We start from the raw sequence: 20,963 nt of genomic DNA, 5'->3' as shown, positions 1-20,963 counted from the left end.
ATGGAGTCTGAGCTGGCTGCGTCCAGGGGCCTCTCCTCAATCACCAGGACGTGTAATACCTCATAATGCCATACGTCACGACCAGCCAGTGGGCTTCAGGAGGCATCACTGATTGCAGCGTTGAAAGGAAGGTGTTCTGCAGTCTGAGCTCTTCTATATGTCTTCTTCCCACATCCCGGGAGCCCATCTTGGTCGTTCCTGTGCAAAAATGTCAACAATTCAGGCGAGAGGACTAAACAGAGCGTATTTTTAAAATAAAAAAGTACAGTTACATTTAAAACATTCACAGACTGTTTCTCTGTCCTGATGGGGAATAAGAAAATTTTGCCATAGTAAATGTTCTAGAAGACAAAAGTTTATACCCTTTTTGTGGTAGTTTTTGCTAAGCTGTCTCCGGTGAGCGTAATGTGATATGTTATGCAAAGATTCCATGTTGAGCCTGCAACCAAGCACTATATTGCAGAAAAGATTATAACGTTCTCCTATCATTGAAGGTTTGTAGAATTTTTAATGACCCTAGATGATGCTGAGATACATAAGGCTTTCTGACTGCCTGAAATGTTCCCAGACTTCTGTTAGTGATTCTGCTCCCTTCTTCCACACACTAAATAATTAATATTTAGTTCAACTCCCAGCATGCTCCTTCCTTCCTCATGGTTCCTTTCTACTGCTGTAACTTTAAAAGTACTAAAGAAAAAAATGCAGACGTTCACATACAGAAACCATGAGGCAACTAGGGATTACAAAAGAAAAAAAAAAAAATTCACTTAATAGCCCTAAAATATTCCCATTACAATCTGTTCAATCTACTGATTTGATGACAACTGACGCTTCTAGAAGTCTGATCTGGGAATTTGTGTAACAGAGTAATCAAATTAACCAAATGTTGCCTGGTTGAAGATCATTAAAGGCTTACTTTCAAGAACTGGAAAGAAACATTTGTAAGGCTGAAAATCCTCTTTCTGGAATCTGGGTCCCGGCATGTTCTCCTGCCTGATCCAGCAGGATGGAGATCACGTAGGTGAGGACACAGGAGCTTCTTCATACTGGGATGGACATCCTTTGACGCCTTCTCCTGATTCCCATTCTTCCCCTTAGAAACCCTATCTTTTCACTGGCTCAGAATTACCGAAAGACAAAGCCCCTTGAAGTAAATCACAACTAAGGATTTAGAGAAATCACTTACCCGCCCAGATACAGGTGGTTCTCTCTGCAGTGTTGGTTACTAGAATATCAGCTGCTGTGTAATTTTGTTTCTTAGTAGCCACATTTTTAAAAATAAAGAGACAGGTGAAATTTATTTTAATAAGATATTTTATTTGACTCAATATTTAATGCATATAAAATATTATTAACAAGATATTTTACATTCTTGGGGCACCTGGGTGGTGCAGCCAGGTATCAAACTCACGGTTTTGGTTTAGGTCATGATCTCAGGGTCAGTGAGGTCGAGCCCCACATCAGGCTCCAGCTCAGCACAGAATCTGCTTGAGACTCTCTCTCCCCCTCTGCCCCTCCCCATGGCACATGCGTGTTCTCACTGTCTCTCTCTCAAATTAATCTTCTTTTAAAAACAGATATTTTACATTCTTTCCTCTGTACAAGGCCCTCTCAGTTAGCCTAGACACAAGTCAAGTACTCAAGAGCCACATGTGGTGTCTGTACTGTTCAACAGTATAGCATTAGACTAAGAAATACAGAGTGTGACAAATCCTTTCCTGTGCACACGATTATCCTCAGTCTTCAGTATACATTGTACTTCTTTTCAGTAGTTTGAAATTGTCTCATAAACTTATTCTGATTGGATACTAGAACTGATAACACATTTCTGTCCACTGTTTATATAAGTATCACACCATTATCTTTTTTCATGACTGACCTATAAATTTCCTCACATTTACAATTCAGTGTAAGCTTAGCTAACTATTGGATTTCTTGGTATCATCAAAGTCCTCATTCCCTTTTTTTTTTTTAAGATTTTTTTTAACTTATTTATTGGCAGAAATCACAAGTAGGCAGAGAGGCAGGCAGAGAGAGAGAAAGGGAAGCAGGCTCCCCACTAAGCAGAGAGCCCAATGCCGAGCTCAATCCCAGGACCCTGGGATCATGACCTGAGCCGAAGGCAGAGGATTTAACCCACTGAGCCACCCAAGCGCCCCAAAGTCCTCATTTTCATTCTTCATTCAAACCAAACTTTGGTCCTCTAGCTCTTTCCAAATAATCCTGCCTTCACATTTCATCCCTAGGGTGATATTTCTAAAAGGCAACTCAAAGATTACGGAAAAAATGTCAAGGCCTTCATAATTCGACCCCTGTCTGACTACCTCATTACATTTCCTTGTACTTTTCCTTTTAAAATTGGCATACCCCATGAGTTCCTTGAGTGTATGACATGCTGTTTGGGCCTCCTCACCTGAAAACATGCTATTCTTTCAACCTGAAATGATCTTTCCTTTTTATCTGCCAGGTGAATTGCTGCTCATCAGCTTCCAACTCAACTTTCCATCCAGTTCATTTGGATCAGTTGGTTGACCACACACTAGTTCCTTGAGGGCTGGGATGGTGCTCTGTTATCTGTGTCACCAGCATCCAGCACAGCGTCTGACAGTGAAATATGGACAAGGTGTATATGTCTTGATCTAACCCGAATGTAGTACTAAACTTTTAGGCAGACCCAACTGTAAATTATTATAAGGAAGATATATTATTTAAAAAGTCATCCCCCCCCAAAAAAAAAATCCTCTATTTTAACATTAAATTTAGTTGAATTCTATTGTTTTAACGGCAAAATCAAACACTGTCAGTTTTTTATTTTCTTTCAATTCCAGTACATTTCATTTCCTTCAACTATCCTATCTATGAGGCCACAGCTAGTGAAATCCCTGATAGAAAGAGCCTCGCCTATTGTCTCTGGAACACAGACCATAAATCACTTCATTAGATTAAAAAAAATAAATAAATGTAAGAGGTGGTATATCTCAAAGTCATGCTGAGATGCTGGTGAGTTTTCAGAAAAAGAATACTTATTCTAGGCCATACATCCCAAGGAATAAACTGGTAAGATTTTAACAAAATCTTATTCTGCTGATTCCACACAGTTACCCTACTTCAACAGTTACACAAAACAAACAGAAATAAAAGCCTCTAAGAAGTAGAATCACTTTTCCCAGGATAGTACAATTATTTGCTGTATAAACAATTATAACCAGACATAACAAGCTCTTTTGTTTCAAGCATTAGGTACCAGAGTGAGGATATTTCTTAAGGCTTATAAAAATTCTAGTTTTACAACTTCCTAGGAGAGGCAACCTCTCTAGAGAAGAGGAGAACAATGAAGGGTAATCAAAACAAGCTCTTCTTCCCTCTGTCAAGCTATCTCAAACTAATAAGAATAGATCCTGGGAACATCTTTTAATCTGGGAATAGCATCCCTAACAGACAGGGATAGGGATCAACATCCCCCTTCCTGTTTCCTGTGGGGTGAGGGAAATAGAAGCCGGTTGGGACTATTTACAAACAGAACAGAGCAATCAGAGAGAAAAGTTGGAAACAAGATTAGATGCAGGACAGAAAGCCCAGCTGGCTAACGGTACCCCTCAATTAAATTGTTTTGTCCACCATGGCTCTTGAACTTCGTTTTTTAACCATTTCTTGTTTCTACTAAATCTCCCATGAAACCCATGGGTTCGTTTTTTTAACAAGCATTGTAACAGAGAAAAAAATAAACTTTTTTTAAAAAATATTTTATTTATTGGGGCGCCTGGGTTGCTCAGTGGGTTAAAGCCTCTGCCTTCGGCTCAGGTCATGATCCCAGGGTTCTGGGATTGAGTCCCACATGGGCTCTCTGCTCAGCAGGGAGCCTGCTTCCTCCTCTCTCTCTCTGCCTGTGTCTCTGCCTACTTGTGATCTCTGTCTGCCAAATAAATAAATAAAATCTTAAAAAAAAAAGTCTTTGGTATTAAAAATATATATTATTTATTTATTTATTTGACAGAGAGAGAGAGACAGTGAAAGCAGGAACACAAGCAGGGGGAGTAGGAGAGGGAGCAGCAGGCTTCCTGCTGAGCAGGGAGCCCTGTGTGGGACTCCATCCCAGGACCCCAGGTCAAGAGCAGAAGGCAGATATCTAACTGAAGGAGCCACCCAGGCGCCCCTACACATGTTTGTTTTTTTTTTTTTTTAAACAAAGATTTCGGTAAGGACCTACTTAGCAAGAGGCTTTCATTAAAGTTAAACTGTCCCTGCTCCCCTTCCCCCAGGGGATTCACTTAAAAATAAGTCCCAGAAACCAGCTCCAGGTAACAAAGCCCAGATACGGGGTTGGTCAGGCCAGGTGGAGACATCCGATCAGTGGGGGGATGCATACTGTCTCCCGGGTTACCAAGGAGTATGGGCCCTGCCCTTTGGGAGCCTTTTGGGCATCAATTCCAACCAAGGTGATAGGCTGGTTCAAATGTGTACTAGGGTAAATTATAACTAAATTGGTCAGCTAGTATCACTGTGGCGTTTCCTGTGTGTGTTACAATCTCATTGGTCACCTGTGCGTGGCCAGGCCCAACCGCATGGCCTTTGCCCTTAAAAGCTAGACTGTGAAACAGAGAAGGGTCACCCTCTCTTGTAAGAGGTGCGGCCCCAAACTTTCGGTTAGATTCTTGATGCTTGGTGCGAAATAAAGCTTTGCTTGACCTTCACTTTATATCAGTCTCGCTCCTTTAATCACGGACCCATTATTGGGGCATAACAATTTCTACCTAAAAAAACGTTCTGGTCATTGATGACAGTGATTAATGACAGACATTGATGACAATATGATGGAAACTGATCTGTTGCCTGCCCGCGTCTTGGCCTTCTCACACTGACCTATGACTTTGACTTTTCCAAAATCACAGGATTTGAAAAGCCCAATTTCAAGCTGCAAGATTCTCTCTAAGTCATGGCCAGTGCTCGGATGCCAATCACCTTTACAAAGCACCTGGGCAAATACTTTGACCACCAATGATTTTTTTTTTTAAGATTTTTATTTATTTATTTGACAGACAGAGATCACAAGTAGGCACAGAGGCAGGCAGAGAGAGGGGGGAGGAAGCAGGCTCCCTGCTGAGCAGAGCCCGATGCGGGACCCAATCCTAGGACCCTGAGATCATGACCTGAGCCGAAGGCAGCGGCTTAACCCACTGAGCCACCCAGGCGCCCACCAATGATCTTTTTTATTTTGAAAATTACTCTTCAAAATATAGGGTTTTGCGGGGCACCTGGGTGGCTCAGTGGGTTAAAGCCTCTGCCTTCAGCTCAGGTCATGATCCTAGGGTCTGGGGATCGAGCCCCACATCAGGCTCTCTGCTCAGCAGGGAGCCTGCTTCCTCCTCTCTCTCTGCCTGCTTCTCTGTGATCTCCGTCTGTCAAATAAATAAATAAAATCTTTAAAAATATATATATATAGTGTTTTGCTTTTTAAGTCAGTTCTTTCTTATGTAGAAAGGGTGTGCAAGTGAAAGTTTTATACACAGGCTCTCTAAACACTGAACTTCCTTTGTTCCGGTTTTGAAACTCCCCATTGACTCACTCAGTTGCTCAATGCTGATGGGCACTTAAGTCTAATTAACGTGATAGTAAACAGACTCCCCGGCCAGATGCATCAGCAAAACATAACCCTCCTTTTACAAGGACATGTTCAGGTTTATTTTAACTATTTGGTTTGGGTTTTTCCACAGCTGCTGATATTTCTCGGCCCAGGTTCAGGGGCACAGACGCCTTCGGATACACGTCATTTCTGGCTTATTCACGGATCCCAGACATCAGCTTCGGTTATGAATTCCACTTGAAGTTTCAGCTAGCAAATAATCACTCGGCACTGCAAAATAACTTAATATTTTTCACTGGACAGAAGGGCCATGGTAAGATTAATTGACCCCTCTAGGATTGGCTTAGCTCCTTTAAGAATACTTTAGAAATTCTTCAGGGTTCCTCTCATTAACTGTGGATAAAGGAGACATTTGCCTGCAAACAGCCTCCTCCTGTTTTCTGCCTCGAGCGTGGTCCTTGTAGTCCAAGGTGTTTAGACATTCCCTGACCCTTTCCAAAGCCTGTTCACACCAGGGCTGCTGCTTATCAGCAAGGGCAAGAATGCCAGCAGGCAAACGTGAGGACAGAGAAGGTGAACGTGCGTCACATGAGAGATGAGCTTATTGACTTGTCCTTTCCCGTTTCTTTCTGTTTCCATATATAAGGAGAGAAGGGAAATTCTCAGAAGGGACACCATTTCACCATGTGTTGTGAAATGGGAATGGTTGCCCTCAAAGGAAACTATTCCAGATTTAAGAAGAAACTAATTAAGAAAGTTCTCAGCCTGTAATGAAGTCCTCCAGTGCCCTAGAATTGGTGGGAAATGAACATGCAAGTTAAATTTGTCTAAGTAGAAACCAGTTGTGCTTGTGTGGGATCAAGGAAAAGTGCCTATATTTAATTCCTGAGTCAGCAGCTAAGTAGTTAAACAATCAATCACCCACTTTCTCTGAGTTCAGTATTCTCATCTGTGAAATCAACATGGTACACCAGAAAGGAACCTTTCTCTCAACCATCAAGAATTCTCTCGTACTAGGGTAAATAACATGTTCTCTTCTTTTTGACTGGTTCAGTGCCAGCCTCTAATTATGAACACTGGCTTCTGAATTAACACGTGTCTGAAAGGAGCCCACAGCCCAAGTGCAGGGTAGTGTGTCAGCCTCCGACCACTTCTGGGAGGATGGGGGAGGGGAGCCCTTCACGTGAACTGAGAAAGTCCACCTCCAAAGTCCATTCGAATCTCCGCCCCATCTCTCCTGCCAGAGCCTGCTTGACCTCTGCCAACCTGATTTCCCTCTTGCCTTTGCTGCCTGCAGATCCTTCTCCGATTACAGCAAGTTACTTTTTTAAAAACCTTGCTGAAAACCCACCTGTGCCTTTCTACTCTACTTGGAATGCAGTCTAGACCTCCCCACCGTGTCCTCTCTGGGGGCCTTCAGGATCAGGCCCCTAGCTCCGTCTCCAACCTCCCTCCGTCTCTGGGCTCCTCTCCTACACATCTTCTTCCAGTGCCTTAACCACCCAGCGCTTGCCTGTCGCACGCAGAGGCTTTGTGCGGCTTATTTCCTCTGCCGTGACAAGAGAAGGCTGCCAGAGGGGTCGAGAGCAGGCTGTGGGGCCCAAACATGTAGACTTGGATCCAGTCTCCACCACCTACAGACTGTGTGTTAAATTACTTAATGTCTCTGTGCCTCAGTTTCCTCCCTTGTCAGATGATTTAATAACGGTACATGCTCTAATGGAGTTGTGAGGATTAAGGTAGTCAAGACAGGAAGACACTTGAAACTGAGAACGGGACTCAGATTGTCTCAGGGAGGCCGTCCCCAGCCACCTTCACAAATGAGATGCTATCCCACCGCACCCATTCTCTGCCCCAGCTTCTTATTTATTTTCTTCAAAGCCTACCCCTCAATTTATTTTTTAGATAGCTTATTGTTGACTGTCTCCACTGCTCGAATGGGAGTTTTATGTGGACAGAGACCAAGCCAGTGGTCTTTGACTTGATAAACCTACACGGAGCACGCTTGCCTGACCCACAGTCAGCACTGAGTAATGAATACGAGAACCACCCTAAAAACAGATAATGGTGTGATGTGTAAGACAGCAACTCAGCTGCGCAAGGTTTTAAAAAGTAGCCATTCTTGGGGCTTTCCAGTCCAGACGCCGTCCTCTCCATCAGGATTTCCCCGTGGCCACTCGCCTCCCGCCCCTTCCGGCAGTCCCCCCGCCTCTGAGCCTTGAGAACCTGCCCGGCATATAGAGCACAGACCCTTGATCACAAACTGGGGTTCGCTAAACTTCTCTCCTTCATACAGACGGTGCCCCGGGTATCACTACATTGCCAAGAAGCCTCTTGGATGGTTTTAATAAATACCTATTGAGTGACTGCCAGAAGTCCGGGAGGAAGAAAGGGAGGGAAGACAGAATTTTTACCCCTGCATCATATGTTGATCGATTATATCCTTTTAATTAGCACCCCCTCCCCACACACACTCAAAAAAAAAAAAAAAAAAAAAAAAAAGAGCGTTGAAGACCTTGGCTCTGTCTTGTTTTAAAACAAATCTTCTAAATTCTGAAAGATTGAGAAGAAGAACCCAAGGAAAGGACAAACACTTGGCCCACAAAAACGCTGCCACTGAGTAACTCTTCATTATTCTTCTATGAAGAGTCCTTCAAAATTCTCAAAAACAAACAGGTGAAAAGTGAAGATTTAGCCACAGCATTTGTAAATTGTGGAATCTTTCTTGTGACATTTTTTGGTCTTCTCTAGTCATCTGCTTTATAGGAGCTGAAAGTGCATGCTGCACTGCATTTTTAGGTATATACGATGGCTAAATAAAGGCTAGATTACAGTAGATGAGTTGTGGAGCTCTGTTGCCCAGAGTGAAAATGAAAAATCTGAAGCATGCAGTTCCACATTCGACCACGTGAGGGAGCAAGAACACCAGTTTAAGAGTGCAAGTAGCGCCAGAGCTTTTTAAGGCAGTGTTCGCTAAGAAGGACCTCTTCACGCCTGTGTCAGAATCACATGAGGGTGCTTGTTAAGATCCTAATTCCCAAACCACGGGGTGGGAGGAGGGTGGCCCGGTGCCTCACGTGACTTGCGATGGTAACCTGACTAATCCTAAACCCGTGTTTCTGCAGTCAGTCTTGGCATTTCCTTTATTAGCTCTCCTTCATTCCATAGCTCCCACTCCCTTGTAGCAGATGTCTTCTAGTTTGACTTTTCTGGAAACCGTCACTATGTCCCACGGTGACCCACAGGTGATTACATTATCTTCCCCTCCTGTCTCCCTTCTGCCGGCGACTGCCGTTAATAAACATTCTGCTTCAGCTGGAAGCCCAGGAGTCGTCTAGATTTCTTCCTTTTATTCATTTTGACAAGTATCTGCTGAGGCCTTGAGGAGGCCTTCCTCTAGGTACTAAAGATGCATTATGAATCAGACAGACACAGGCTTTGCCTTCTCTTCATTCTGTTACCCACGTTCCACCCAGCGCCAAAGTCTGTCCATTTTACCTCCCAATTCCTTTTTGTATTTTCTCCTTCTTTATTCTTTCTTCTCCTCATCATGCCCAGTCGACCACAGACTACTGTAATCATGTTCCTCCTCCCCTCTCCCCCCCCCCCCACTTTGCCACAGGGGATCATTCTAAACATTCAGATCCAAACTTATCTTGCCTAATCAGGATGCTTCATCACAACGTACGTAGCAAGATCCTTTGCATACTATGTACAGATGTTTGCCAGTCCCTGCCTATCACACAACCTCCTTTTCCTTCACTCTACCCTATAGCTGGCTGCACTGGACACACGGACCTTCTGTGATGTGTCACTGTGTCCTCACTTCTATGCTTGTGCCGGGCTGTTCCACCTTCCTGAGCCACCCACACGTCACCTGCCTGCCTCCAAAACACTTCTATCCTTTGAGCCTCAGTTCAAAAGATCATTCTTCTTGGCAGTCTTTAACCCTTCCAGGAGAATTTAAGAATTAATCACACTGCCGTTTGCTGGAAACCGATATCCTATCTTCTTTTAACTGCTGGGATCTCTTCGGGGGTTCTTTTTTATAACAAGAGTGGCTGTCACATATAGACAGTCACTACACATTTTTGGAAGAATGAAGACAAAGATCCCCAGTCCCTGTTACATTAAAACTAACACTCAATTCAGGGAGTCTGAATTGGCAGCAAAATTTTGTTACCTTAGCCCTACATCAGAGCTAAGAAGCCATGTCTGGTGCACACAGCCTCCATCACTCTGTCTAATGTGTACCAGGAACATAGACATCGCTGAATGAAAAGAAGCACATAACTGACACAGAAGATGGAATTCAGAAGGCAGAATGCTCATCCTAGGAGAAGGATCAGGAAATTTCTTTCCATCTGCCTGTTTCTCATTCTGTGCCTTCCATTTCCACCAGTCCTCTATAGTTAGTGCGGGAGCAGCCCCGCCAGCATCCCTGTTCCCATCCTCTCCCAGCCGGGGTCCCAGCCCGATGTCTGTGTAAGCAGCCAGTTTACCTGCCACCATTCACTCTCCCTTCAAAGCTTCCTCTCACCTGGAATGCCTGACCAAGTTCTCTTTACCTTTTCCAGTTCTACCCAACATCCTCTGATGAATTCAGGGCTCCTTATAGCTATCGACACAAAGCCTATGTACTATGTACAACTTCTAGTTTATATCCCATAAGAATTATATACTGCTTTGTTATTCACAATCACAACCATCAAGTCATATGAAGGTACCATATTCATAAATCAAAAACACAAGAATACTGGCAATTTCATAATCTGAATCTTGTGCCTCGGCAAGATTCATCTTAAATTCCTTTTAGACCATCCATGCATTTCACATCTTTTGTATCCCCAACTGCATCATTCACAGGATTGGTACAGTGTGAGAAATCAATAATTACATACTTATTGATTCTTTCACTAACTGAAAAGCTCTCTGAAGACATAGACTATCCCGGTTAGCTTGTAACACTGGATATCGAGATCAATGTGGATGGCAGTGAAGAAGGTAGGACCTGAATAAAGGGGGAGGGGGGGCACATGTGTCTGTGTTCACATCATTGAAATATAAGTTAAAATCTCAACATTAGCCCATAGTATAAAGGCATAATACAGTGATAGAATCAGAAAAAAATCTGTAATTTCTTGCTTCCTTGATCTATGTACTACGTGCTTTGTGCACTTAGCTCTCTGTCAGTCCCTAGCATGGTGTCCTCTGCTGCGGTAATTAACTATAAAAGGTTACCTCATATTTCATGCCAAATAACTTCTTATTTACTTCAAGCCCTCGGTTATTAACTGTAACAGAAATAAGACCACGTACATAGAGCCTGATGTTTTTCTGGGGGAAAAAAAATGAAATGAATGTCATCTATAGTACAGAAAAAGAAAAATGAGAGGGGGCGTGTCACAAAATCCAATCAGCTCAGCCTGTTCTTTATGGAGCCTTGCTTAAGATCAGGCGGGAGGAAGATGCCTGATGAATGAGAGCAGCCTGTAGCCCAATCCGTAATAGAACACATCTCCCAAGTTCCCAGCGCTGCATTTTGTGACGTAACTGACAGGGTACGCTCGTACCCAACATGTTCTCCAATGAAGAATGTTCCTTATTTTCTTCCATAATCACATCAGAGTGACTAGAAATTGTGAGAATTTCTTCCTGAAAAATGCAAAACTATCAAATCTTAGTCTTTATGAAATTAAATAACCTGGACTGTAGTGTCAAAGTGGTCTAAGTTATTAAATAATTCAAACTCTTAAGATTGTCCCCAAAAAAGTTAAACTAAGTCATTTTACTGACGAGAAATACATGAGAATTGTCACATTCGACCAGTGCTTAAATGAAGTTGAAGTGACAAAAATATATAGATCCTTGAAAATCCACCTCCCCTTTTACTTATGTTTTTTTTTTTAATATCTTATTTATTTATTTAGAAAGAGAGAAAGCGTACATGCCAGGAGGGGAAGGAGCAGAGGGAGAGAACCCTCAAGCCGACTCTGCCTGAGCACAGAGCCCAACACAGGGCTTGATCTCACCAGCCCGAGATCATGACCTGAGCTGAAATCAGGAGTCTGACCCTTAACCAACTGAACCACCCGACACCCTCCTTTTTTTTTTTTTTTTTTTTTAAAGTATGGAAGGGAATGTTCATTTATGTGTAGTTCAATGGGCATAACCTCGATCTCATAGAAGAACATCCAGAGGACAAAAAAAAAAAAAAAAAAAAAAAAAGGGAGGCCCCAAATGCAAATCCGTTACCTACAAGCCCACCCTCTCACTCTTTGTTCTACACCTCCAGCGAGCACCGGATGGAAATTCAAGTGGCCCCACCCACTGGTGCGCGTATCCCTTATTGTCATGATCTCATCTCTGATAGCACACAGCAAGAGAGATCCAGATCTCCCTCCTTTTTGTAGTCTCCGCGCTTTCTCTTCAAAACATAGAAAAATACGGGCCATATGTAGCCTCGGGAAAGGTGGTTCATGACGCGCTCGCACGCTCTGAGCACAGCATTGCGTTTGTGGTCCCCGTCGCCTTTCCTCCCTGCGCCTTCACCAGCACAGCTGGAAGCCAGGACATCACCTTGCCTTGACCACAAACGGCAGCCGGTCTACCTTGCTCGCATTCTAATCACTTGATCTCCCGAAGTAGCAATTACACGGTGTTCACTGTACACCATGGCTACCAAAGGACCCTCGTGGACACGGCTGTGTATGGTTCTGACACTTGAAGTTCTAGAATATCCTTAGTTTAATGGTCGTATCTAACTGAACAGGAAGCTGGAAGTTCGCCACTATGATGAGAAGCTGTACAGTACGGGGTGCCTGTGCTCTCGGTTTCCGCTCAGGTCACGATCTCAGGGTCATGAGATCAAGCCCTGTGTGGGGCGCCACGCTCAGCGGAGAGTCTGCTTCTCCCTCTCCTTTTGCCTCTCCGCCCACTCTCTCTCTCTCTTTCTAAAATAAGTAAGTAAATAAATAAATAAATCTATCTTTTTTTAAAGAGAGAGAGAGAGAAGCTGTACAGTACAGATCTTAAGACAAACCGAGACTGTATGCTCCTGAAGAACTCATTCAAAAACCTCCAATCTTTTTTTGCTTTATCGTTTTTCTTTCTTTTTATTTTTTTAAGTAGCAGCGTGGGGTGTGAACTCAGGACCCTGAGATCAAGACCTGAGCTGAGGTCAAGGGTCTGATGCTTAACTGACTGAGCCATCCAGGCGCCCCAAAACCTCCAGTCATCTTAATTTTAGTTTAGCACCCACTAAAGCAGAGGCCATTGAATATGGAGTAAAAATGGCTTGAGTATCTAGAATCCTGTGCCACTTCATACATATTGTTCCGGTAGAGGAGACTTTCATTCTTTCGGGTCTTATTTCTCACACCTCAAGCTAGATATATTTTTGCTTTGCTTCACGTTAGCTTTGATTCTGATTTCATAAGCTTCTCCCATTATTTTCCTGAAATCGCTCACACCTACCTAACTCTTGACTCCTATCTAATTCAGTTTCCTCTCTGAAAACCGGCTCTGCCCTCTCAGGAGCATTTGAATAGTCAACTAAAGCTTAGTTCCGTTTATCTTGGTGTCTCTGTGTCCGCATCATTGTATTCCAATGTCAAGAATATCTGATCAAAAGACAGTTTCCTTCTTTCAGAAATCTAAAAGTTTTATAGACCCCGGAGTAACAGTCAAATATACTGACAAAGTGTCTGCACACAAGGACGGACAGGCTTTTCCGAAGAGAACTCCCACCAGTCTCAGGAGCCATTCACCACTCAGGGTTCGGTGGACCAGAAAGCACAGACCCATCTTGGTGGCTACTCTCCCATATTTTCTTTCCTTCAGGACAGGAAAGTAAGAAGGGAGAGGAAAAATCCACTTTAAGTTATTGCTAGAGACAATCCTGTGTTAGTGTTATCATCACCATTTTTTTCACAAGAGAGAGAGAAGAGGAAATGAGCAGCCAGAAGTTCCACGAGCAAAGAGCGCAAGACTGAACTCTCATATCTTTGTGACACCTAGGGCGCTGCTTATCTCCTTAGGTCCCAAGTACATTATCATTTTTAGAGAGGTAAATTAGATTTAATGCATGATAGTACTTTACCATATTGGAAGAATAGTTTAAGGAAATAATAACAAATCATGTTCACTCTTTCTGTAGTTATAAATCAAAATTTCATACTTCAGAAAGTTTTTTTTCTATTGGAATTAAAAGATTGCTGGACAGCTGAACAGGAATTATCATGCTTCCGTGACATTAAAAGTCTCAATAATAACCTTTAAGCCTGGTGAGTGCTAAAATACACAGGAATATTAGGGCACTGTCTCTAGACACATTTTAGATTCCCAGTATGCCCCCTCAGAACAACCCAGGAACAGCCTTCTGACAGTTCTGAATCCTCCCTGGGCACCTGAGAATGAGCTTCTGCCTCTTCCCAGGCCAGTGGTTCTAATCCCTCTAAGCAGACCAAGTGAGAGCACGTGAACGTGCAGCTTTATGATTTACTACAGACAGTGACTGATCAGGATCAGTGGGAGAAACAGCAGGACAGGTTCTCCCAGAAGATCTCTCCGATGCATAGGTTTGGATTAGTTCTTTTATACATGAGTCTTATTCTTCCTTTTAAGGACTTCGTTGATGAAACAGTGGTTCCAACCACTAGCTACTCTTGTCCAGGCGTTCCTTCAAGGTGAAGCTCATAAGACCAACTCTAATTACTGCTACTGAATTTGCATGTTTTTTTTCCTCAGAAAAAGTCCATTATAATCACCACAGGGTGTCCCAGGGTGTGCCAAGGTCTATCTATTTTCTCTCTTTGTCTGTCTCTCTCTCTTTTTCCTTCAGGCCGAAGTGACCTGTGTGATTTCTCCTGGGATGACTGTCTGACGCCTCTGGTACCCTCCCTCCCTCCTGTATAACAGATTTCCCCTTCCTGTCCTCACATGCCCGTTAATCAGAGGCTACACGGATATGGTCCCACCAGGTTGGAGAACTGGTGGTATGAAAACTAAAACCCTTAGGTTTAAAAACAAACTACAAACAAACAAAGCCAGTAAAATTCCGCCTCTTTTTTTTTTTAGATTTTTTTAATTTGTTTTGTTAGAGAGAGAGAGCGCACGCGCAAGCACAGGCAGACAGAGTGGCAGGCTAGAGGCAGAGGGAGAAGCAGGCTCCCTGCCGAGCAAGGAGCCCGATGTGGGACTCGATCCCAGGACGCTGGGATCATGACCTGAGCCGAAGGCAGCCGCTTAACCAACTGAGCCACCGAGGCATCCCAAATTCAGCCTCTTTGATCTTTCCTTCCAGAATATCCATGGTGGCATCCTTCACCTTGTCTCCATTTTGTTTTAACTGAAGTATCGTTGATACGCCGTGCTGCATTAGTTTCAGGTGTGCAACATAGCGATTCACTCAATTCGTAGGCTATGATATGCCCACCGTGTAGCTGCCGTCGATCACCATACAACACCATCGCAAAACCGCCGACTGGATTCCATATGCTGCACCTTTCATCCCAGTGACTTATTCATTCCATAAGGGCAAGCCTGTACCTCCCACTCCCGTCGACCCATCTTGTCTATCTCCTCATTACACCCCTCCAGTAACCACCAATTTCTTCTCTATATTTAAGGGTCTGTTTTGGCTTCTTTTGTTTGTTTGTCTTGTTTTCTAGATTCTACATATAACTGAAATCATGTAGCGTTTGTCTTTCTCTGCTTGACTTTATTCACTGAGCATAATACCCTCTAGATCCATCCATGTTGTTGAAAATGTCAAAATTTCATTCTTTTTTATGGCTGAGTAGTATTCCTGTGTGTGTGTGTGTGTGTGTGTGTGTGTGTGTGTGTGTGTGTGTGAGATATGCATGATCTGTATCCATTCATATATCAATGGACATGTCCGTATCTCAGCTCAGCTATTGTAAATAGTGTTGCAATAAAAACAGGCACATGCATGTGTCTTTTCAAAGTAGTGTTTTCATTTCCTTTGGATAAATACCCACTAGTGGAATTACTGGATTATGTGGTAACTCTATTTTTAGTTTTTCTGAAGAACCTCCATACTGATTTTCTCAGTGCCTGCACTAGTTTGCATTCCCACCCACAGAGCACAAGGGTTCATTTGTTTCCATTATTTATCATTGTTACCTTGGCCACCATACCCCTCTTCCCTTAGACTGAGTCTTGCTTCTGTTGCTAAGCCACTGTTCTGTTCATTATGAAGCCGGATGCTTTTCTGACCACAGCATCTCATCATCTTCCCCCATGAGATCTGTAAGAATCATTATGAGTTGTTACAATGCTAAATATGGTTCACCACCACACACCCACTTCAAAGCTCTCTGTGTAACAATATTTGTAGAACTGAGTAAGACTCTTCTTTCTAGCCAATGAGAGCCCAAGTTTGTTTGGGTTTTGTGTGTTTTTTTTTTTTCTTCTGTACATCCTAAAGGGATTTTTATTCACTTCCTGGATCTTGTTATTCTTAACTACTATTCATCCAAAGTCATCTCCTATTGTTTTCTTCCTCCCTCTTTGCCACTTGCACAACATAATCTTGCTAAATCCTTCTTTCTTAGCACCAGCTCCTAAGTAATATCCAACAACTATTCCTTGCTTTGTCTGAAAATCTTCTTCCTAAGCCTGGTTTCATTAAGATTCGCTGTGGCTTTGTGTTCTGCATGCCAAATGAGCTTAGTTCCAGTTTTTTTCATGAAAAAACTCACTGTGTCAAACACTAAAAATCTCTAACAGTATAAATGCCCAATATCATCTCTAACTTTGTGAATTGACAAATGTAAAAATAGAAATTGCCCATCTATTTCTCAAAGCCTCTCACAGACCAATGTTATAAACAAGCACTTAAATTTGAGGATACAGTTAGTGGTGGTTGTTTGAAATATGGCATTGTTCATATTACTGTGTGCTTTAAGGCAAGAAATTTTCACTTCAGTAAATTACAGAAAAGTGACATAAGACATATAAATGGATGCTAACAGACCTTCAAGTCACTTCACTTCACTTCACCTCCATGGTTGGCCCTCCAAAATATTTTACTTAGATCAGACTAACACGCTGAAGCAGTCAGGGCTACGGCTTCAAGAAGAAGAAAAATGAGAGATTTCACGGTTGTCCCTGACCCCAAAGGTTAACTGGAAGCAGAGGCATGCTCTGGCTTGCAGGTCAGGAATATCTGCTTCCCAGCCTTTGTATTAATGAAGCAGGAGAAGACGACAAGATACTCAAAGCTAAGGTAAGGCCATAGTCAAGGGGGAAAGAAAAAAAAAAGGCATCTATTGAGAACCTGCCAGGTGCTAGGTTGCCACTGTGATGATACCTAGATATTAAACATCACTTAATCCCTAGAAAGCTCCTAAGAGATGTCATGACTCCCCTTACTCCTCAGCAAGGAACCTTCAGGAAGTGTTGGTGGTGGCAGGAGCTTGCGCAGCTCTGGCAGACACAAGCTTCTCTCGCTCTGCTACAGGGGCAGTGGCTAGGAGCACAGGCTGGGACATGAGGCTGACTTCAGAGGCAGGCTCTGACCCCAGCAGCTAGGTGACATTTACCGGACACTCATGTGCCTCAGCGTCACCCAACAAACCCTGAGGCAGATATGCCTCCACAAGTCTCAGCATCTCATCTACCTACAGAGCCTCCCGACGGCCTCGGACGCGCAGGTCACTCTCGTTTTCATTGCTCTTCCCTCCCAGTTTGTTGTGTGAAGGCAACAAAGGGCCCCCCTCAGGCACGGCTACATGATTGTGGGGCCCATCGGAAAATGAAAATTCAGGGTTTCTTGTTCAGAAAGCAAAGAAAAAATGCCATCAAAAGTATTGAAAGCACTTCTTTCCTTCGGGGGTCTCTCCACCTTTTATGGTGTCTTTTAGTTGCTATTTTATGTCAGTCCACGTTAAATAAAATATTAAATTATTAACATGACTTTTATCATTCATTTTTATATCATGAGATGCCAGTTTAAAAATGCAAATATCAGGGGGTGCCTGGGTGGCTCAGTGGGTTCAGCCTCTGCCTTCGGCTCAGGTCATGATCTCAGGGTCCTGGAATCGAGTCCTCCATCTGGCTCTCTGCTAGGCAGGGAGCCTGCTTCCTCCTCTCCCTCTCTCTGCCTGCCTCTCTGCCTACTTGCAATCTCTCTCTGTCAAATAAATAAAATCTTTAAAAAAATGCAAATATCAGAGCACTTAGCCCATATGCAGAATCACTAAAACTACACAATTGGTATTTTATAGTGTGTACCTGCTTGGGTACTTCTTTCTTACCAGAATACGAGAGCTGCTGCACAAAATTAAGTCAACTGTCTTCATTTCACTCCTTCATACACCCACACTCTATCAGCACTCTCTGCCCTTGGCTCACTGTGGGGTAAGGAAGGACTGAAAAGAAAGGTATCTGCGGACTTCCCTCTCTTTCCCTTCCCTCGAGGTCTGCACGTTCAGTGTAAGTGATTAGCCAATGCAGAGAAGTAATGACAGTAAGAAAGGAATGCTAAGCCTCTTCCATCTTCCAGCTTTCTGAGCTCACCATGGCCTTTCTGCGCCGGAAGCAAGTTTGTGGTTCAAGCGGAAAGCATAGCCTCTCGGGGTGGTCAGTACCACACCTACGCAGTCTGTACCCGCAACACACTTATGTTGTGCTCAGTTGGAGTCTCAGTGAATTCGAGGTACTAGAGGGATTCTCGTCCCAAACACCACCTGTGAGTGGGGTGGCAAGAAACAACAGACATGCATTTGTAGGTATGTATTGCCCCTGTTCTCGGTCATGCTCTGTTGTCCGTGGACTTCACCTTCACCTTACAGTTGGGAGAAACTCAAAATGTGACAACAGAGCGTTAAACCGGGGCACCTGGGTGGCTCAGTGGGTTAAGCCTCTGCCTTCGGCTCAGGTCATGATCCCAGGGTCCTGGGATTGAGCCCTGCATCGGGCTCTCTGCTCAGTAGCAAGCCTGCTCTGCCCTCTCTCTCTCTACCTGCCTCTCTGTCTACTTGTGATCTCTGTCAAATAAATAAATAAAGTCTTAATAAAAAAAAAAAAAAAAACAGAGCATTAAACCAAGCATGAGGCCCTTCCAAACACGAAGCCCTGGGTGACAGATGGTCATGTGCCCTCGCCCTCCTAGAGTTACTAATTTTAGTCAGGTTGGGGATGCTGTTAAAATATATAGATTTCCAGGCCCTAGCTTCAGAGATTCTCACACAGGTGGTGTAAGGTCAATCTAGAATCTATTTTTGACAAGCTCTTCCTTCAGCACTTCCAACTCCCTGAAGTAACGTTCACCTTCCAGGCACCGGCTCTGGTAGTTCACGGCTTTCCTTTCTCTTATCTCTTCCATCCCTCATGGTCAGGGGTTACCACTGAGGAAAAGTCCAGACGGGAAGGTGTGGCAGAGAAAAGGAACACTACTTGGGTGGACCCGTGGTTTGTAAGTAAGAAGGGATCATCTGCTTGGCAGTTTGATTAGCTTCCTGGATCTGCTTATTGTGCATCCCTACTTCTGTGCTCCGGGACAGGTCTGCAGGCAGGGGTATCTGACGTCTCTCTCCCCACCCTGCCCCTTGCCAAGGCTTCTGTCTCCATAACAACCCAGTCATTCCACCTGCTTCTTTAAACCATACTCTTTGGGACCCCTTCAGTTCTTCCTCTCCCTCAACTCATTCCTGCAGACTGATCTGTCCTTTCAGGTTTTCCTTCCAGATCACACACCAACGATCCTCCTCTTTCCTCCATCCTCTCTGCCTCTAGCTTGATTTGGACCTTAACCAAATCACGAGTCTTGAGTCACGGGAACCATCTTCCAGAGAGATTCCAAATCTGCCTCTGTTCTGCCCCCAACAATGCTCTGAGAGTCCTCTAAAATCTAAGACTAGGGGCACCTGGGTGGCTCAGTCAGTTAAGTGTCCGACTCTTGACTTGGCTCGGGTCAGGATCAGGGTTGTGAGATCGAGCCCGCGTCAGGCTCCGTGCTGGGTGGAGAGATTGCTTAAGATCCTCTCTCTCTCCACCTGCCCCTCCTCCCTTCTCTCTCTCTTCCAATCTCTCTCTGAAAAATAAATAAATAAAAATTTTAAAATGAGCAAATAAAATCTAAAATGTCTATAATTCTCCCATTCAGAATCCTTTCATGGCTCCTGAGCGTCTTACTCACTGCAGTCGACTAAGCCTTGAGGATATGGCTCCTTGTGCCACAGACACCAAACACTAGCCCTGCCCAGCCCGCAGCAGTCCTGGAAGCATTCCGTCTCCTCCGCCTCTACGGCGCTGATCCTCCCTCTGCTTTGACCAGCCCTCTTCAGAACCTCCCCTCTCCTCATCTACCTGCGAACTTCTCATTTGTCGCTTTGCGGGTTAGCTCAGAAACCAACTCCAAAATCACTTTCTTTTGGATTTTCCTAACTGTCCTTCCCACCCTATCATGACGGCCCCCACTGCTGCTCTTCCTCTGATCCCTGTGGCGCTTGAGACAAACTTCCCATCTCCTCTCAGCCAGGCTGGAGAACCTTGCGGATCATGTTGTTCTTGGCATGACACAGGCTCTTGATGACTTGAGGAAGGAGGAATGGCAAGAGGACAGAAAGGAGAAAAGGCTATGTCTCACATAAATTGCTCTCCTGCCACCAGTTCCACTGGCAGAATACCATCTCCGCTGCAGCAGTCTGAGCAATTGAAAAGACCATGCCGATGCCCACTAGAACGCCTTAAAAAAGACCCCCATTCACAGCCCCCGGAAGAGGCTCTTACAATTCTTTCTTCAGCCCGTTCTCCCTTTGACTTCTGAAGTCCAACCACTGTCTTAAAGACTTCAATTTCTAACGGTTTTTCTCCTTTCTGCCAAACTGCCTTCCTGAATCTGTTTTCTCCTGGGAAGTCTTCCCATTTTAAGTGTATAACCCACCTAAGGTGCTCCACCACTACAGAGGGGGAAGAGATCACCTGAAAGAGAACGAGATTTGTTATGAGTTCCCAACACGGATGGTGCGTAACACAGTGCCTCAACCCTGGCTGCATGTCACGCTCACCTAAGCAGCTTCCAAAACAACCCAGCTCAGGGCCCATGGCAGGCCCATTAGAAAAGCACAGGCAGGGTGCCTGGGTGGCTCAGTGGGTTAAGCCACTGCCTTCGGCTCAGGTCATGATCTCACGGTCCTGGGATCGAGTCCCACATCGGGCTCTCTGCTCCGCGGGGAGCCTGCTTCCTCCTCTCTCTCTGCCTGCCTCTCTGCCTACTTGTGATCTCTCTCTGTCAAATAAATACATAAAAATCTTAAAAAAAAAAAAAAAGAAAAGAAAAGCACAGGCAGATTCAAGTATCTCTACATATCTGTCTTCCATTTTCCAGTGCCTTAGGAAGCACACCTCTCTACAC

The 20,963-nt window shown here is 44.1% G+C and overlaps 1 protein-coding gene across 1 annotated transcript in view; it reads left to right on the top strand.

Moving 5' to 3' along the window:
• The window catches only part of EYS (eyes shut homolog), a 1,683,276-nt gene that overhangs the window by 1,608,801 nt on the left and 53,512 nt on the right, over positions 1–20,963 (top strand). The window contains 1 exon segment of the mRNA XM_059179314.1: positions 5,712–5,894. Coding sequence (XP_059035297.1) covers positions 5,712–5,894 — 183 coding nt within the window.

The sequence above is a fragment of the Mustela lutreola genome, chromosome 6 (genome assembly GCF_030435805.1).
Source record: "Mustela lutreola isolate mMusLut2 chromosome 6, mMusLut2.pri, whole genome shotgun sequence".
Classification (NCBI taxonomy): domain Eukaryota; kingdom Metazoa; phylum Chordata; class Mammalia; order Carnivora; family Mustelidae; genus Mustela; species Mustela lutreola.
Note: the sequence above shows the minus strand (reverse complement) of the source record. Positions and strands in the feature narration are given on the sequence as shown.